The sequence below is a fragment of the Thermobia domestica genome, chromosome 8 (assembly GCF_964235325.1).
Source record: "Thermobia domestica chromosome 8, izTheDome1.hap1.1, whole genome shotgun sequence".
In the NCBI taxonomy this organism is placed as follows: Eukaryota; Metazoa; Arthropoda; class Insecta; order Zygentoma; family Lepismatidae; genus Thermobia; species Thermobia domestica.
Window position 1 is genome coordinate 225,444,320 of NC_137461.1, and position 18,886 is coordinate 225,463,205.

An 18,886-nucleotide genomic window follows, 5' to 3' on the forward strand; every position below is an offset into this window, starting at 1 on the left:
TGCAGTCGCCTTGAAGGAGCTATTCGGTGGAAAGATGCCTACATTGAACATGTGCTGTATTCAGACACTTTTATAGGAATGTAGTAACCATTAAGTACTAAAATACCAAATAAGTAATACCAAATAAAAGTTCTAATATTTAAGTAGGATACGCCAATATCGAGCTAATATTGAGAATGACGATGCACGATTTGTCAAGTTCGTATGAAAAAGACACCTGTCGTCACTTGTTGTGGTCATATTATGTGATTCCTTTCCTATTCGTCGCATCACATAATTCTCTTCTGTCCATAGCTATCACGCACTGGAAATTGTTGACACTGTGAAAATTTCAACTTGGCAGTGATAGAAGCTTCTTAAACGTAGTCTGACCATTTGTCCCGATTCGAACGCAGTCATCTCTTTTTATTGGGCTCTTTGACCTTCAAAAGTCATAGTGTTGTCTGCCTACAAGTATTCGGTACTCTTGTCTAATCTCAACTACCTCAATCCGGAGTAAATCACATCTTGCTCTACTACTACAGGCAGCGAACCATGAAGTCTATTGGATATGTTACCGAAATCCTATATTGTGCAGTAAAGTGGCTTCGAGCGTGGCCTATTATGTTAATGAATATACCCAATCTAATCACACCCACTGTGTCCTTCATGTAAGTACACGACCAATAACTAATTGATTGTTTGATGCAAGTGTACTATACGTTCCATGGTGATTTTTTCACGACATTGTTGTCACCAGCTCATGGCCGAAAACATTACTGGCGGTTTCGAAAAACTGTAGTGTTGAGGGGAATGAAAAACACTTGGAAGCTGAGATTATTTTTTGTCTTGAACAAAGTAATGTTTGTATGCTATCTGGAGACACATATCTAAGCCGAAAAATATAGCGCATGTTTGTACTAAGCATACATAATCCACATCTAGCATTCGGATATGGGACCAACATGCTATATAACCCAGTCATTTTTAATTATTATTCAGTGGGGCAATTCTTAGTATCTTCAATCCTATACTTGGATACTATCAGAACAATTGAGGCATCCGCTACCGTAACACATGTCCCAGTATTCGTAGAACAATCCTGCGAGCATTACTAGATACATTTGATACCCTCGCCTGTTAAATCTCTGCACTTAAACTATATTGATCTTGTCTAGAATCATGATGATATGGCGCCTGATCGCCTACCTATCGAGGCTAAAGTCCATTGTTCGGGTATTTAGGTTTACATTGAGCACAGGACACCATACCCGAGACTGTATATGTTCAGAACTGTTCCAGTGGTTATCTAACCGAATATCTACTTGTGTAGCCGTTGAAAGTGGTTACACGTGCTATTTAAGTTCATGTTCGGGATTCCAAAGGACTCCACACTTCAATCACTATCATAGACCAATCCGTGAATTCTTACTGTGTGTTTTAATAATATTTCCAACAGTGTTCTAATGATGGTTCAAAGGAAGACATTGTAAAATGGGGAAAATATATAAACTCATGTAGATCGTACTTCTGGTCTGATATGATTTTTTTTTCTATGTGAGTACTGAGATATTCTATACCGATCTTTCAACTATCTACAGGACTTGGATGATACAGGTTGCGAGAATTCGGTGGATTTTAAACAAAGGAAATCTGGAAGGGAAATAATGAAAGAGGCTCGGAAAACAAGGAAAGTTGGATCGTTACCTCCAGTGTTTCCAAATGGATGGTTTGCTATTCTAGAGTCAAATAACTTGAAGAAAGAAGAAGTCAAATATATATCTGCTCTCGGTAAGTAACATAAGAAAGAATTTTGATAATTGTCTTTTGATGTAACTATGTCCATTAAAGAAGTTTCTTATTGCTTATTTCTTGTCTTTATATGCTGAAATGATGATTATAAAAAATTGATAACATCCAGCATTCAGTCAGTAATTTCCAGGTGCTGTCTTTTCGAAAGAAACGGCTGCCAGGAAAGAGAACACTATGTATTTTACTTTGAAATTCTCAATTTTCAGTCACTCTCTTGAAGAGATACAGAGGAAATTAAAGAAATGGATAAAATTAAGTGAGGCATATATTTTATTAAGCAATTCTAGTAAGCTTCTTTATATAATTGAAATACTAATTGTCTGGAATGTTAATGTGCTATGAAATGGAACAATGACATTCACTTTTTGTAAGTTGTAAATATTGTATGATATACTACGAGCCGATAGTTACATTTTCAAATAACTTGTTTCAGGGAAGGATGAGGACTAGTAGATGAAACAGATCTCACACTAAATGTCTCCTTTTTCTGTTGTAAATGCTATTATCATTGTTAATGAAATAGAAGGTAAATATTCACATAAACAGTTATCACGACGTATTTAATAAATGCCAGTTTGGGGGAAAAAATGGCTATAAGAACGGACTTTGAGCCTTGTGTGCAGTTTCATAATGTAGATCTTGACGGTCATACAAATATTTCTGTATTTTCACACATGTTTTTACTACGATTATAATTATATCCATTATAATAAGGTTCGAGGTGTTGATATGGAGAACGATTAAAAAAAATTGGCTGGAAAGAGAGAATAAGAACTAAAAATGTTCTGAGAAGATTGAATGAAAGAACAAGAATACTGAAGTTGGTAGTAAACAGGAGAATCATTGGTAAGGACACTGTCTTAGGATATATTGCCTTATAAGAAATACTTAGAAAGAACTAGTTTCTGGAAGAAGAAAGAGGTAAAGAACAACGTGTCATCTCCTAGGCGATACAAAGATCGAAAATTCTGATCTCTTAACAAAAAAATAAGTCAGGGAATAAAAATGAATAGAAAGAGATTTGTTAGGAGAAAGACACTTTACCCTTCATTTTCCTCTCCTTTACAAAAGTGTAAAGGACAGAGAAGAAAAGGTCACATTTAGTATAATTGATATATACTAGACGGCCAGACGTTTGAGCGAAGTTATATCCTCTTACTCGTGTCCATCCATTTCAGTTTGTTTGAAGAAGACACGAGAAAATATTTTTAAAAGACCAACTGAAAAGCACAAAATTATTGCGGTTTCACACTTTTGCCACTCCTTCATGGTCAATATTTAAACTTGCATACTCTTGTTCGTTCTTCTGTTCCGTATACAAATTAAATATCTATATTTTTTGTTCTTGTTTTTATAAATGTTTCTCTTTGTATGTGTATTGGGAAGGCGCATCAGATTGTGAGTATAACACCGTTCTTATATATCCTTGTATATTTTCTGATAAGTATTTTTTAGATTTGCCGGACTGATCTACTTGTTAAACGTTTTTAACACGCAAAACTTCCCTGAAAAATTTTACCATACTATCGTGGATTTTGTTGATATTCCTCATAAAACTTTGCACTTAATATGACTTTTCTTTAGTAAATGAGCTTACAACAGCTTAATTTGTTCCGCAGGTGAGAATTTCGCAGTGTTTCGCACAAAGAAGGGGGAAGTACATGTGTTAGATGCATATTGCCCGCACTTGGGTGCCAACCTTGCCATTGGTGGTTCGGTAAAAGGTAATTGCCTCGAATGTCCCTTTCATGGATGGCAATTCTTAGGAGTTAACGGAAAATGTGTATCAATTCCATACACAGAGAAAGGTAAGAAGTCAGTCTGAATAAAATTTGTCTTCTGCATTTTATATATGATACTAGCAGAACGTAAAGTGAAAATTCTCATCTGTGTATATATAATATAGTGTGCCTCAAACGTCCCCTCTCATTATCATTATCAGAGTTTAACTTTGTCATTATCAGAGTTACAACAAAATGTAAGAGAGAAAACCGTCTCCAAATAAGATTTTGTCAATCTAAAGTGAAGGAAGTTTTTTAAATCGAACGAGCCGTTTGGGCTGTACACTATTTATTAGCCCAATGTTAAATGAAAATGCAACGTTACCATTTACTTGGACCCACAACATAAAATGAATGAGGCATATTTGAAATGGGGGCTGCCCATCGACACGTTAGCTTAAAAGACAGTTACTTTAGTCACTTATTCACTTACGTATAGAAACTGGAATTGTTTTTATTCCATGTGTTTTTTAATATATATAATCCACTTACTTTATTCGAGGTACTGTGGTGAATTGTGAAGAGCAATAATATTATTAGGAAAACGGTTGTAATAAACTTGAACCAAACTGTAACTTCTAACAATACTTAAACTTTAAATATGGATATATTAAATTATAATAGTGTAAACATTTAAATTAAATCACAATAATTATACAACTCCCCGAATGAGCTTAACTCTGAAGAAAAATGCAGTCAGTGGATTTAAAGTGTCATTCAAATGAAATAAACAAGGATACTACAACAAGTGTCTATTTATTGAAATAAAAAATGTTATTTGGAAAATTATATTTTACCTGGAGATATTATTCACTGATGTTGAAACAAAGGATGCAAGTCTCATTTGTTTTTCGGTTCAATTAAATAAAAACAAACATAATAAAATGTGACATTGTGCATTTAAGATAATTTCTAGACATTTGTAAGAAATTTGGCGGAACTCTTGGGAGGTGACTCCTGCCACTGAGACAAGATAAAAAGTTCTCTTGAACTTTCGGCTATCGGACATAGTTTCAGATTTACAAGGTGCAGAAAGCGTGGGAAAATGACTTTCCGATGCCAATAGGTCGGAAACTATCTAACGTAAAGAGGACGGGTAAAAAAATCCCTGATGAAGTCATATCTGCTGTATTGAATTTTGCATATTTCACAATCCTACCATGCACGCGCAAGGGATTCCTCAAAGGAACGTGGGGAGTCCCGGATAATCTGCCAAATGAAAATTGGTCTAAATGGATATGAATTGATAGGGTTTCTACCAGGTAACAATAATTCGTTTGTATTAAGTCGATATCTGGAACAAATACAAAATGGCGGACACCTTCATGCCCGTTGTGTATGGTTGCATAATCACCAGGTACGGATTCTGGCCAAGAGTGACGTTCTGAGTATTAAGTGTAGCAAATTTGTACTTAAATGCTCTAGAAAGACTCCTAGAGTGTCGGTAGAGCACAACAGATGAAGCAGGGGATTCACATGTGGTGAAATACGTAACGAAAAATGCCCAGAAATGCACTCATACTCAGTAAACGTAAGTTCAAAGCGTCAGAAATGTAAGGAATAGCATCAAGAACATGAAAGCCATTGCCAATAATATTCACCAATAATATTTCATCAACCCGATGCAATATGATCTGTACGGTTGCATATCTATAAGGATGCAACAACTGAGGCCAAGTTGAAATTGTGCAAGGGGACTCACTAAGAAACTGGGTAAACTCGCATGATCGAAATTGAAATGCGACCAATGTGTGTATTGATATCAACATGTAACTAATGGACAAATGTCAACATGTCCCACCATTGCTGTGAACCGTCCCACTTGCGAAAACTAGGGAAATAACGTTGTATATTCTGCTATAACATCTGGTGCACTTTTTGGTAGAACGTAACTAGAACACGATTGTATCAATGTTTCTCTTTGTTTGGGACATTGTCAAACATTCGACACATATGAAAAGAGATATCTTAATCCATGGTTCAAATTTTGATAGAGCGTGAATATAACAAACTTGTATCATTTCCCACATCTTCTGGGACATATGATGTACTCGAAACATAGGAAAATACATCCAGAAATCCGTATCTTACACACAGTGCACATACCAAGACAATGACGAAAATGAACCAGTTTGACACATGTAACACTATTGCTGGAACCCCATACATATGGAAAATAAAACTACATGAGAAATATGTAGAAACGTTTTAAAGCTCTGATTGTTTATAACTGTGCAGTAGGAGTAACAAAATGAAACACAAGCATGTCGGGAGGCTGCACATAAGCGCTTGCCAAACAAAGTGGGTACTCCTCAAAGAAATGATACAGAGAAAGTGAGGCTCCCTCGAAGCCTCAGGCTAGAGCGCTCGCTTTTGCTCGCGTGGACGCAGTTTCCAATCCTACTGGGAACCCACGGCCTCAGATTCAAGACCCGAGTAGTTATTTTCCTATTTTTCGCACGTGACACGGTGTCCCAGCAGCAGTGGGACATGTTGACATTTGTGCATTAGCTACATGTCGATATCAACACACACATTGGCCACATTTCAATATCGATCATGCGATCCCACTAGTGACATTAATTTAGTTTACCGTTTCTTAGCGAATCCCCTTGCACAATTTCAACTTGGCCTCAGTTGTTGCATCCTTATTGGTATGCAACCATGTACATCAAATTGCATCGGTTTTATTGAATATTATTGTTTAATTGGCAATGGCTTTCATGTTCTTGACGCTAATCCTTACATTTCCGACGCTTTGAACTCACGTTTATTGAGTATGAGTGCATTTCTGAGCATTTTTCGTTAAATGCTTCCACACATGTGCATCACTCTGCTTCATCTGTTGTGTTCTACCGACACTCCAGAAGTCTTTCTAGAGCATTTGAGTACAAATTCGCTACACTCAATACTCATAACGTCATTGTTGGCCTGGCGATTATGCAACCAAGCACAACGGACATGAAGGTGTCCGCCATTTTGTATTTGTTCCAGATATCGACTTAATACAATCGAATTATTGTTACCTGGTGGAAATCTTATCAATTCAGTTCCATTCAGACCAATTTTCATTTGGCAGATTATCCGGGACTCCCTACGTTCCTTTGGGGAATCCCTTGCGCGTGGATGGTAGGATTGTGAAACATGCAAAATTCAATACAGCAGATATGACTTCATCAGGAAATTTTTTACCCGTCCTCTTTACGTTAGATAGTTTCCGAACTATTGGCGTCCGAAAGTCATTTTCCCACGCTTTCAGCACCTTGTAGATCCGAAATTATGTCCGATAGCCGAAAGTTCAAGAGAACTCTTTATCTTGTCTCAGTGGCAGGAGTCACCTCCCAAGAGTTGTAACACTTATTTTGCATCACCCTATACATATATATCTGTGAATAGCGTTGTTTGCACACTAACAAATTAAATGTAGTTGAAATGTTAACGTCTAATAAAAATGTTAGGCAATGTAAGTAAATCTCTTTATTGGAAGTCAATAAACAATGAAAATTTACATACATATTTAAAATTACAACATTTATATAACAAAGTCATTTGTTAGTATTTGCACGTAGTTTAGCAATCACATTAAGAGGACTTTTATTTCAGTACCAGAATTTGCGAAGGTGAAAAGTTGGAAATGTCTCGAGAGAAACAATTTAATATTTGTTTGGTATCATGCTGAAGGGAAAGAGCCTTATTGGTGGCCCCCTGCAATAGACGAAGTTGAAATTGGTAAATGGAAATACATAGGAAGATCTGAGTTCTTCGCTAATACTCATGTTGCAGTAAGATTTTTGAACGTCTTTAATAAACTTCTGTAGTTTGTAAGTCCATTTTAGGAAACTCCATCCTACGCTACCATAGCTGAGTACTAGTTTATGCCTTTATTTACCAAATTAAAATTAAGGGTTAATAATAAGGATCGTTACAGGTCTCATTGTTATTATTAAAATGATTTGATTTCAAAAGGAAAAACCTATTAAATTAGAAATATAGAGATATAACAGTTAGCTCGGCTAAAGTTCCGTTATTTCATTTATGTTTCGAGTTAAATACTTAGCGATATGTTTCCTATCAGAGCTCTTTAGAATTTCTAGAAATAGTCTTTTCCCTCACTGAAGTTATCATTATTGAATAGTGGTAGCTTGAAACGTATTTGTTAAATACTCGGACACTATTGTTCACAACATATTATTAGTAAATATTGATTTTCAAATATTCAAACACTAGAGTGTAGAATCAATAAGCAAATTATCTTTTTCTGAGTAAATGTTTCCATTACTTTTCTCTAATTATCTTGTAAATTAACTATACGAACTAGTACTGTAGAAAAAGATATGAAAAAGTGCTTTTCAGGAATTCCACTTCCAAAATTTAAAGGCACTACCGGAATCGTGAACATTTCAGTTTATAATTAGTTTACTGATTTTTGCATACACCTAGGTATGTTTTTTCCATGTGAAAGGAGTTAACGCTCTCTTTGAGTGACTGCACAGAATGTATTGATTGAAGAATGCTAAGAAATAAGGGTACTGCTTTAACGTGCACTTTCTTCTATGCAAAAAAAAAAAAAAAAAAAAAAAATCAATTTCAACTGTGCTTTCACAATATATTTTTCTAAGCGATTTGCTTCTCTGTATACACTGCATAAATCTGTGAAAAAGTAGTTAACAGTATGGTACATGGAAATTTTATCATTCACAACGTAATACTCTAGCACTACGAGAAACAAAATTATACTGAACAATGAAAACCTTTTGTAATTCTTGTAAATGTAACATCTTACATTCAAAAAATTGGCTTATGTCTGGCAGCGAATCTCGTTCTTCTTTCTTAGTAGCCGCTAACCTCGGAACGTTCGAACCTCGAACAGTAATTTAGTTAGGGACATACATTGAAGTCATTAATGTAAGTTATTAACAACAATGTTCATACTTCTAATAATATTTGTGTGTAGCTGTTAGTGCTTTTGTAACAAGTAAAACAATTATATATGCTAAACTATATATGCTTTGTGGTATTGTAGTAAAGTGAAATTTGTGTTGAAAAATAATAATTAGCCTGAGTTTATAAATTCTAAAATTAGGTTCATAATACCCATATACACAGAAATCTTTAGGCTCTTCACTAAGTTCAATTCAACTTTTTTTCAAAGTTTAATAAATTTAAGACAATAAAGTATTTTAAAAAATTAGGAAGTGACCAAATAATATTTGTAAAATGATATTACATGAAATAATTGTTTCCTCTCATGTAGTATATAAATTGGGTTGTTCAAGAATTATAACGTCATCAGTTGTGTTCTTAAATTTCTGATTGAGCTCCCTCGTGGCTAAGCGGTTAGCGTACTTGCCTTTGGCATGGGAGATTCCCGGTGGAAGCTCATGTGGTTATTATTCCACGTTAAATTGTTGGTCCCGTAGCATATAGCCTCACTGCTGAAAGGGACATTAAAATAAAATCAACAACAAGGACATCAAATTTCTGATTTGTAAGAAAAGGTTTGGAAATACATATTACTTTTTAATACCATTTTCTCGATGCTATCTGGATCACTTTGTACATTTTGATATCCTTCATTATCTTGAAGTTATGAACTTATTTTTTAAAAGAAAAAGGTGGTGATGAAAGTACGAAAGATTCTTAAAGACAGTTTTTTTACGGACGAAGAAAGTTCACATTTTATCTCAGTGTCTGAGCTTAACCTTTGCTGCTGAATGAACAGAAGTCGGCTTGTCTTAGACCTGAATTAAATCTTTCACTGCTTTGTGTTTCCGACAGCGTACAAGGCTCTTTGATGAATGTGGAGAATGCTAACACAAAATAAGTACTGGTGAAAGGTACCTTTTTCTAAGCTATGTCCTTCATTACACTAACAGGTGTTGGTCCTTATTTTCTACTGAGTGCGCAGATATATCACCATACGGAATTAGGGTTATATTGACATATCGGCCTGCAAAGGCACCTTCGCTGATGTATCTCGGAAGCATTTCTTAAATACAATACATAGCCAAATGTGGTTTAGTAATCATGAAGCTGAAATGAAGGTCTTAAGAGAAAACAGATTTTTCTTAAGCCTCAATTCGGACCTTGGTAAACATTTTCTTATAATTGCTGTAGAGATAAAGTGATACCATCTAGGTACGATACCTCTTACTCTAGTCTGACACCTGTGCTATATCATAATCTGGTTCAAGAGTAGGTAGCAAACTTAAGGTCTTTTATTGTTAATAAGAAACATATGGTTAGCAGAGATAATTAACGTTAATATCACAGTCACCGTAGAATCACATTGAGCGAAGGTGGTAAATGGGGAATGAAATGTGCAATCAACCACTAACTCATTAAATAAAAATGGTGCAGATATTTTATAGCGTTATATGTTTATCTTTTCTTCCTTTTATTATTTTTCCCTATGTATACAGCATTGAATTTACATTTATGTAGTTCCTAATAGATGCAGTTCTATTTCAACGGCAGGAACATGTCCACCAACAGTCCACTCTCTCGACTCCTATGAGCCATTCACCAGTCCGTCAGTGACATTAACAACTGAGAGGGAAGCAAAAGAAAAAAAGTAAAATAAACAATTATTAATACATGTCAAATGAAACCGACCTTGTGGATCTCTCCTCTGCTCCTCGATGACCTTTTTCACTTGAAGGAAATTATCTACCTTTAGCTACCTATTCAATACTTAAAATTCGTAACTTAGTTTTCTTATGAAAACCATTACAGTATATTCATTTTATGTAATGACTTTTCCTAATGGTAACAATCGATGACTTCATCCAACAAGGGTTGTACTAGAAGAGCGATCAATTACTTATTAATATGTTTTCATTCTTCAGGATATGGCAGAAAACGGCAGTGACTTAGCACATATCAACTTCTTACATGCTCCTTTCGTTCCGACTAGCAGCAAGTTTGGACTGCTTGGGCGACTCGTCCGACACATTTACAAAGGTAGCTGGAAAGCAGATCCCGTTCCCAATGAACATTGTGCAACAGTATCACTTCAACATAATTTAGAGTTGTTTAATAGAATAACAACACTGAAAATGGATATAATGGGGAAACAAGTAAGTATATTTTCGTGTGCTTTTTCTCAAATAGAAGTCAAACTGTAATGAAATTTCATCTAAAACTACACGAACATGTTTGCAAACGCACACACATACTGTAGATTCATTATATATGATGCATTCGCCATATTTTTTATCTTAATTTTGTGTACTTGGTGTTGGTTTAAACATAAGTCGTACAGAGATTGATAGCACTCCACACAGATGTTGAAATATAAATTCTTTGATGTCCACGTTTGTTTATTTTCCACGTTTGTGTCTTTATTTCATGTCTTTTATTTCCATGTCTTTGTTCCATGTCTTTATTTCCACGTTTGTTTATTTTCTACATGACTAGAAGCACTGTACAAAGAAACACAAAAGAAAATTAGAGAATTTCCTAGGGAATTTCTAGAATACAACAATGAAAAATGTATTAAACTGTAATATACTAGTAATTGTAATGTAGGTTTCAATAAAATGTGTTTACTGTTTAAATTAGACACAGGTGGCGAAATTTGGAAAGCACATGCTATTACATTTTCGTTTAAAGTACCATGTTTCTGTGCAGAACGTAAAGTTATGCGAAAGAACCTGAGAGTAAGAGACTCATTATTCAAGCAAATGAGCCTACATTAATATTATATCTGTTCAAGGGTGACGAAAATTAATATGATTGTTTTTTACAGAAAGCAATTTTAAACCTTATGAATTAAAATCTAAAGGAGGGGGGCAAAATATGATATACTATTTTTTTTTTGTCTATTTCCGTACTTTCGCCCCAGTATTGATCACACTGAAATCTATCAAAATATACTGGAATAGGTTGATAAGTTAAATAAAAAATCTTAATAGCAGTATATATATATATATATATATATATATATATATATATATATATATATATATATATATATATATATATATATATATATATATATATATATATATATATAATTATTATTATTATTTAGTATTGTGCTTATTGGCAGGTCCTGGGACTAATGAGGGTTTTTCTTCTTAATTTTCAGTTTGGTTCTGGAAATGTTTCTTCCATGTTTCTCGGTTTTCAGCTTTCTCTTTCAATTCCCAATATTTTCTTCTAATTTCCATATATATACGTTTTCATCAGTGAACTGAAAGTATGTTTTAAAAATTAATTCATAAGATTGTAATATGCTCTCCTATAAAGATATTCGTGTCATGTGTTACGGTACCTTATAGATATAATATTATTTTTCGGGAAAAAATAAATGAAATTAATGTTTTCCGTTACATCATAACCGAATAACGGATGGACCGTTCTAAATTAAATTAGAGCATAGTATCTACTTTGATGGAGTTCTTATGATTGATTGATTAAAATGCGTATTCTAAAGAGGGAGACAGGGTTGAACAATTCTATACGAGGGTAGACAAATATGATATATAGACATACTTTGGACATTTTATTTCGAAATAAAACGAGAAATATAGAGTTTGGTTTGGAATATTGTAATGTAGCTCGCTTCATAGGCAGAAAATTTGGTTATGGGAAAATAATTATTTAATGTGTTATACACATAATATTTTGGAAATACTCATAGCTTAAGTTTGAAAATAAAGAGCAGTCTTTCTTTGATATTATAGGTCAATCACATAATATCTTGACTGAAGAGGAATCATATTCACTTACATTTAAATTCTTTACTTACAAGATATTGGTGATCTAGAAAATGAGTTTCGATGCGTTACACTTTGTTGAGTCAGAAAACTAAGTATTCTTCCTTGATTTAAAAAACAAGGAAAAGAACCTTTGCCAATTAAGCGTAAGGAAAACATCAGGCCACAGATATAGGAAGAGAAGATTCGTAAACTGAAACGTAGAATTAGGGTTAGTCTCTTTGAGATCATGAATAGGTTATTATGGAACCACTCCGATTACGAAGATAGCAGTCAGTGCGAAACATCAAAATTGACTAGCGAAAATGCAGTAGCAAACAATTCTACTCATATAACATTTCAGTTATTGTTTCATCAGAAGGTTCTCAATTTATAGACACACTATGATTTCAGAATGCCAAGGAGCCGAGGAGCACTTTTAGATTCTAGCCTAATCTAACATTCCATGTTTTATTTGTTTTCTCGTTTTTATTTTCAATTGTTTTTCAATTGTACTAAATGTGTAATTTAATTTTCAAGGCAAATCTTCCCTATCTGCTCCATATTATAAGTAATGAATATAAATGATCTGAGCTACGAAGAGGCAACTTTACGTGTGGTTGTCTACAGGTTCAGACTCAAAGGGCTGCCCACAGGCTCATGGCTAAGACTATCAGAGTTTCAGAGTAAATTAACCGGAACACCCTCTGAAAGTTTACTTTAAAACTCGGAACACTGTATGAAAAGTTTATGTATAGACATAGTTATGCACTTGTGTTTTGCAAAAATGTCAGAATTGACTAAATTATAGGTCAACATTAACCAAACGTGAGTGACGGAGAGTAGAGTATTCTTATTAATTGAGTATGAATGACTAATAAAGACGGTTTATCTTAATATCGCACAGATTTTATGTTTTTAAGGCAGGACAGTTCGTGTTTTTGACAATTTTGGGGTAATAATAATGTAAATCTGGGACTGTCCTGATTAAACCGAGACATCTGAGAGCCCTACTCAGGGTCAAGATTAACTTTTTAACTTCTGTACATTGTTAGGTTGTGGAAACCGGGTGTAAAATAGTGCAGTTAGTGTTCGTGAGTACTTTTGGACATAATGTAATCAATAGGTGAGGTGTTATTATCAATTTGGGATGTAGACATCAAGCGATAAAAAATCCAGTGAATTAACTGTGTGTAATGATCGCTCACGGCAATCATTGGAGGCAAAATCCAATGCTAAAGTTGGTACTTAAAGCTATTTGTAGATTTCCAGCAAGTTTCCTTCTTGAAGCTCGTTTGCCTGACGAGCAAGTTACGTCCTTTATTGATTGGATGACACCAACAGACTTAGATCTAGTTTATTGACTGTTTAGATCTAATCTATGCCAACGGTATCCATGGAAAATGTTCATGGAAATCTTTATGAAACTGACCTGAAAGAGGACTAATGAATTTGACGTGACAAATGCACAATCAAAGGGAAGACCCTATCAATATGCTCACTATATACTTCTTGTTTCTGCCAGATCTAGTTCATTCTGTGTCAAATTTCGCAACAAATTTTTTAATAGAAAGAATTGATATACCAATCGTGAGAGAGATTTTGGCATTGCAACTGCTATTTAATTTCTTCTCTCGTACGTTTTATTGTTTATCGTTTTCTCTGTCAAACAAGGCTACCTGACAGAGGTCACATTGAGATATTCTTGTGAACATTGTGTTTATATTATGTTCTCAATGCAGAACGTGCTTACAATTTTGACATAGTAACATATTAATGTGACTTGGTATTATTAAACCGATATGTGTGTATTATTAAATAAAAGAGTACAGTGTATGTTTGTTACGTTTGGAAAAGACAACCTGTTAGTTACAATGACAATACATACAATTTGTTAGTTAACGGTGTATCCAATTCATAAATAAATAACAGTTTCTTCCAGCAAAACACAAATTATCAACATACACAGATCTCATCACGTATTGTTTGTGCCAACATTCCTTGAAAATGAAACCGACTCACTGCTCGGTATTCGATTTTGTCCATTATGTTGCCACTGCTTAGTTCTCTGGCAGTAACATCAATTCAACACGATCTGAAAAGATACAAATTAGAACATAAACCAGTGTATCATGATCAAAATATTTACATTGCTAGCAGACCATTTCTTTGACTTTCATCTCATGGAATAATGAAGAGCGGGAATGACTTCAAGACAAGCACTGTGTAATGTACGATAAGATATAAATGATTTCAGAGAATTGTCTTTGGGAGGTTCTCAAGGTATTCAAGCGTATAAAAATAAAAAGTAAACAAAATGTGTAAAGGAATCGAAACAAATCTTTAAAAAGAAACATGAGATAGGAAAGTAATGGATAGTTTGATGGAAACTGTAGTCTGTTTCTCAGTGTAATGTACAACAACGAACTTCGTTGGGTGTGTCTTGCAGTGGTACTTAAGTCTTTGTAGTGAACAGAGTTTAAATATAATAGACTTAACCGTTTCTTGATCAGATGAAATAAATCATCTCTAGAAGGTTGCTTATGTTATCTTCTAAAGGTTGTATACATTAAAGTAGATAATTTTATTACGAAAACTTTATTTTACTACAAATCATTCATTTATTCATATATTTTATACATTTTCTTATTTTTCAGATAGGCCCTGCCTACATCCACCTAAACTTCAAATCCTCAATTGGTCCAGCAATATTATTTTTTACAGTGACGCCTGTTGAGCCACTGTTGCAGAAGATTGTCCATCGCTTATATGCTCCACCAAGTATCTGGACACCATTTTGGAAGTTGTTTTTGGTTATAGAAGCTTTTATGGTATGTTGTTAGAAATTAAATATTGCAGATTTAAACAGTTCATTTTGAGGAATTTAAATGTGATTGTTATAGTAGTCTTATCAAACTATTCATAAGGTTAGGTCAGTGCAAGTAGTGTGAACATTTCGATAATATGGGCAGATCTGGGGTTTTCACACTATTTCTTACACGAGAATTAATGTATAACTGAACTTGTTAATATGATAACTTTGTGTGAAGAAGGTAAACGCTGGATGCAAATGTGCATGACGATTATGCTATTATATTAGGTTATTTTGGAGGACAAAGATAAATAATTGTTGTTATTTGCGTTGTACATTTTATTGTTTGTAAATTTCAGTACCATGGACATAAGAAATTTATGAACTATAACTTTTGAGTACAAACATAAGGTCAATCATGATAATTTATAAGCATTGTACTATTACTACATAGCAAAGGATGGAGTTGGCCGATTAAGTTCTAACATATACGCATATACATATATATGAACATATATTTTATGTGTATACATAGATACATGAAAGACTAAAGATGATGGTATCTATGCACATGTTTTCTTTTTCTTATTAGTAAACTTCAACTATATCTGAGAATATTTAAAAACTCATAAGATAAAAAGATCAGCAGTAACGGAAAGTCGAACTCCTTCCTTTTTATTTTCGGAAATTATACATTAAATTTGTACGAATTTACATATTTGTGGATTCACAGAAAGGAATAGGCAAGTCGAGTTAGTACATCCCTCATCTCATTTAGTGCAAAATAAGAATTGAGAAAAAACAAAAATTCAAACAAATTTCTAAGGGTGCACGCTAAATAAGAAAAGTTCGTAAGTTTAAGATTGAACACATCCATGTGTTATTGTATATACATTTGTTTGGGGACGGATGTTGAGGAAATTTCAAAATGGTAAAAATAAATAAATAAATAAATTTTACAGCATCTAAGAAAAGAAAGAGCCATAAATTTCATAAAATTATATACAGAATTGAATACATTAGGTAACGTCTTTCCTTTGCTGTACCAGTAAAATTGAATGTCTTAGTGGTGTGACTTCTCTGAAGAACCAGTATATAATTTAAGCTTAATATTTAAAGTACTTTTACAATTAAAATACTAACTCATTTTTAGTATCTTGTATTTTTCATTGTATTAACAATGTTTCTTACTCGTAGCTTCGACGGGACGTCCTTATTTGGAACCATAAGAAGTACAATCATAAGCCTATTCTAATGAAAGAAGAAAAAGCGCTAGCTCAACACCGGAAATGGTACAAACAATTCTATTCGGAAAATAGTCCCCGATTTATGAATAAAAGAACTGAGTCAGCTTTGGATTGGTGAATTATAAATACGTACATTCTCTCAAGTGCTAACAGATATAGAAATTGATTAACATATAATCATTATGTATTACAAGCATCAAGCTATGATCATCTTATGTAATTATATGTTATCAAGGAAAGCTTAATAAATTAAACCATTAAGTTGTCTATCTTTATAACTGTGTCAAATGCCTAACTTGATCGCATAGAAGTTATGTCATACTTATATAGAAATGTGGTAATACCATCTTATCAGCTGGTCTTATATCCCGGTTAATAGTCTCTAAAACTCTGTAGATAAAGATATGCATTGGACTGGAGCAAGGCTAACAAAACCCGTGCACTGTGTGGAAGCAATACGTTACTTTACACTAACTTGTTTTCGGAACGCAAACATGCCAGAAAACATAACATGCCAGGATATTCCACCACTTGGAGGAAAAAGTATTACTATATGAGAACATCACTTAGAGAAACAACCACGTGATAAATCTACAGAAATTCCTTTCACGTTAAGTTCAAAGAGTTAGGAATTAATTCAAAGAAAACGAAAAGAATAATATGCATCATGCAGAAACCGTAAAAGTATGGAAAGCTAAACAAAATGAGAAAAGAAGGAAAGAGAGAAAGGAAAGAGCAAAAGACATGGGAAAAAATTAAATTTTAACACTTAAGGATAAACAGTCTCCGTCTTTCCCCCTACCCCCTGTTTCTGTCTTGGTTGTTTCTCCCTTCATAGGATAAACCTCTTTCAGTATCAAACGCGAATATCATTTACAGTGTTTAATTCATTGAAAAAATGTAACGCAGTCTAGGCTGACACTCGAACACAAAATCCCTAGAACGACAGTCACACACGGTACCCACTTATCTACACAGGCTATGTCAACTGCGTTTATACATCAGCCATTACACGTGCTGTTTTCAAACGTGTTAAATCAGCCATGGTCGGTGAGTTGCTCCAGTTACACTTGAAGTTTGAATTTTATTTACGGCCTCCATCTACGGAAACAGGCCCCATGTTTTCATTAAAAGCATTTGTTCTGTAGATTAAAGTCAAGAATGAATTAATCTATACTCTTACTTACTGTTTTTTTTTTGCTAACCCTAGGGCTAGCTACCCTGTAGAGGGCTACACCCTCTTTTAGGAAAGGGATGGAACGGAATGAAGGAAGTGAAGGTTATAATCGTTGGGCTAAGAGATATTTCTTTATTTATTACTGTATATGTTTGGTCATTATAGTCTTTGCGACTATAATCATTGTATAGGTTAGGTAATTAACAAAATTATATAGTTACAAGTACAATAATTATGATTAGAATAATACAAAACAATTTTGTGGAAATAATGCAATCTGTATAAATGAATATGAGGTATGAGATGAGGTGCGATGCACGCCACAACACATAGGGACTGTTAATATAGACAAATGCGGGTTATCTTCTGCCTAGGGGCGACGCTAGGCTAATGTAGACAGAGGAGGCCCTGTTAGATGACAGAGGAGTTACTGTGCTTGATATGACGGGTAGATATGCGGTAGATGGACATGAAGGCGGTGATCTTGCACAAGTGCGAAGTCTGGATGATTAGGCGGTAAGGTATAGCAATAGAGTGTGAAGAGTAAATTAAGAGGGAGATGGTAATATCGAGGTCGAACAGATGATAGAGCAAGGTAATGCATGGTTTCGAAAAGCAATGGTTGTTCTTGCTGGAAGCGAATGGTGATGAATTTTCGGCGGAGAGATTCAATGTGATAAAGCAAGGTAGGGAAGGTTATTAGAGAATACAAGTAGCGAGTCGGACTAGGAAGAGAAATACGATGAGCGATACGAAAGGCATGGCGCTCGAAGGTTGCCAGTTTGAAGTAGAATGAAGGTGGTGCTGATATCCAGGCAGTGAATCCATAGGTAAGTACAGGACGAAGAAAAACCTTATAGGTGTTTAGAACGATGTGTGATGTAAGTCCCCATGTCGTGCCAGTCAGACGTTTGAGAAGATTGAGACGGTTATAGACTTTAGTTTTTACGTAGTTCAGATGAGGAGTCCAAGTAAGGTGTTGATCAAATATAATGCCGAGATAAGTTACTGTTTTGCTGAGACGAATTGGCGTATGCTGAATGGAGAGAGAGAGGAGTTATGGATTTCTATGGATTCTGGAGCGTTTGCGTGGTGGAAGAAATACGATGGCCTGTGTTTTTGAAGCATTTATAGTGAGCTTCCATTTTCGACACCACTGAGAGAAGCGATCAATTGATTCTTGTAATGTTAGGTTGATGTGTCTGATGGTACGGCCGAGAGCGAGGAAGGCAGTATCATCGGCATATTGAAAGGTGTGTACGTCTGCGGGCAGAGTTGGAAAGTCGGAAACGAATAGCAAGTACAGCAAGGGAGACACAGCTGATCCTTGAGGGACGCCAGAATGTAAAAATATTGGATGTGATAAATGATTGTTA

The 18,886-nt window shown here is 34.5% G+C and overlaps 1 protein-coding gene across 1 annotated transcript; it reads left to right on the forward strand.

The window, feature by feature from the left end:
* Nucleotides 1–1,516: 1,516 nt before the first annotated feature.
* LOC145692472 (cholesterol 7-desaturase nvd 1-like) lies at nt 1,517–16,470 on the forward strand. The gene is made up of 6 exons (XM_081767779.1): nt 1,517–1,770; nt 3,411–3,599; nt 7,176–7,354; nt 10,421–10,651; nt 14,932–15,105; nt 16,284–16,470. Exons 1-6 carry the CDS (start codon nt 1,647–1,649, stop codon nt 16,449–16,451), a joined length of 1,065 nt encoding a protein of 354 aa, XP_081623905.1. The 5' UTR covers nt 1,517–1,646; the 3' UTR covers nt 16,452–16,470.
* The last annotated feature ends 2,416 nt before the right edge of the window (nt 16,471–18,886 follow it).

Excerpts from the sequence above, each read along its gene's own strand:
- LOC145692472 (XM_081767779.1), top strand. The coding sequence starts at position 1,647 with ATGAAAGAGGCTCGGAAAACAAGGAAAGTTGGATCGTTACCTCCAGTG. Across the intron at positions 3,600-7,175 it reads AATTCCATACACAGAGAAAG|TACCAGAATTTGCGAAGGTG; the intron begins GTAAGAAGTCAG and ends CTTTTATTTCAG. Across the intron at positions 15,106-16,283 it reads TGGTTATAGAAGCTTTTATG|CTTCGACGGGACGTCCTTAT; the intron begins GTATGTTGTTAG and ends TCTTACTCGTAG.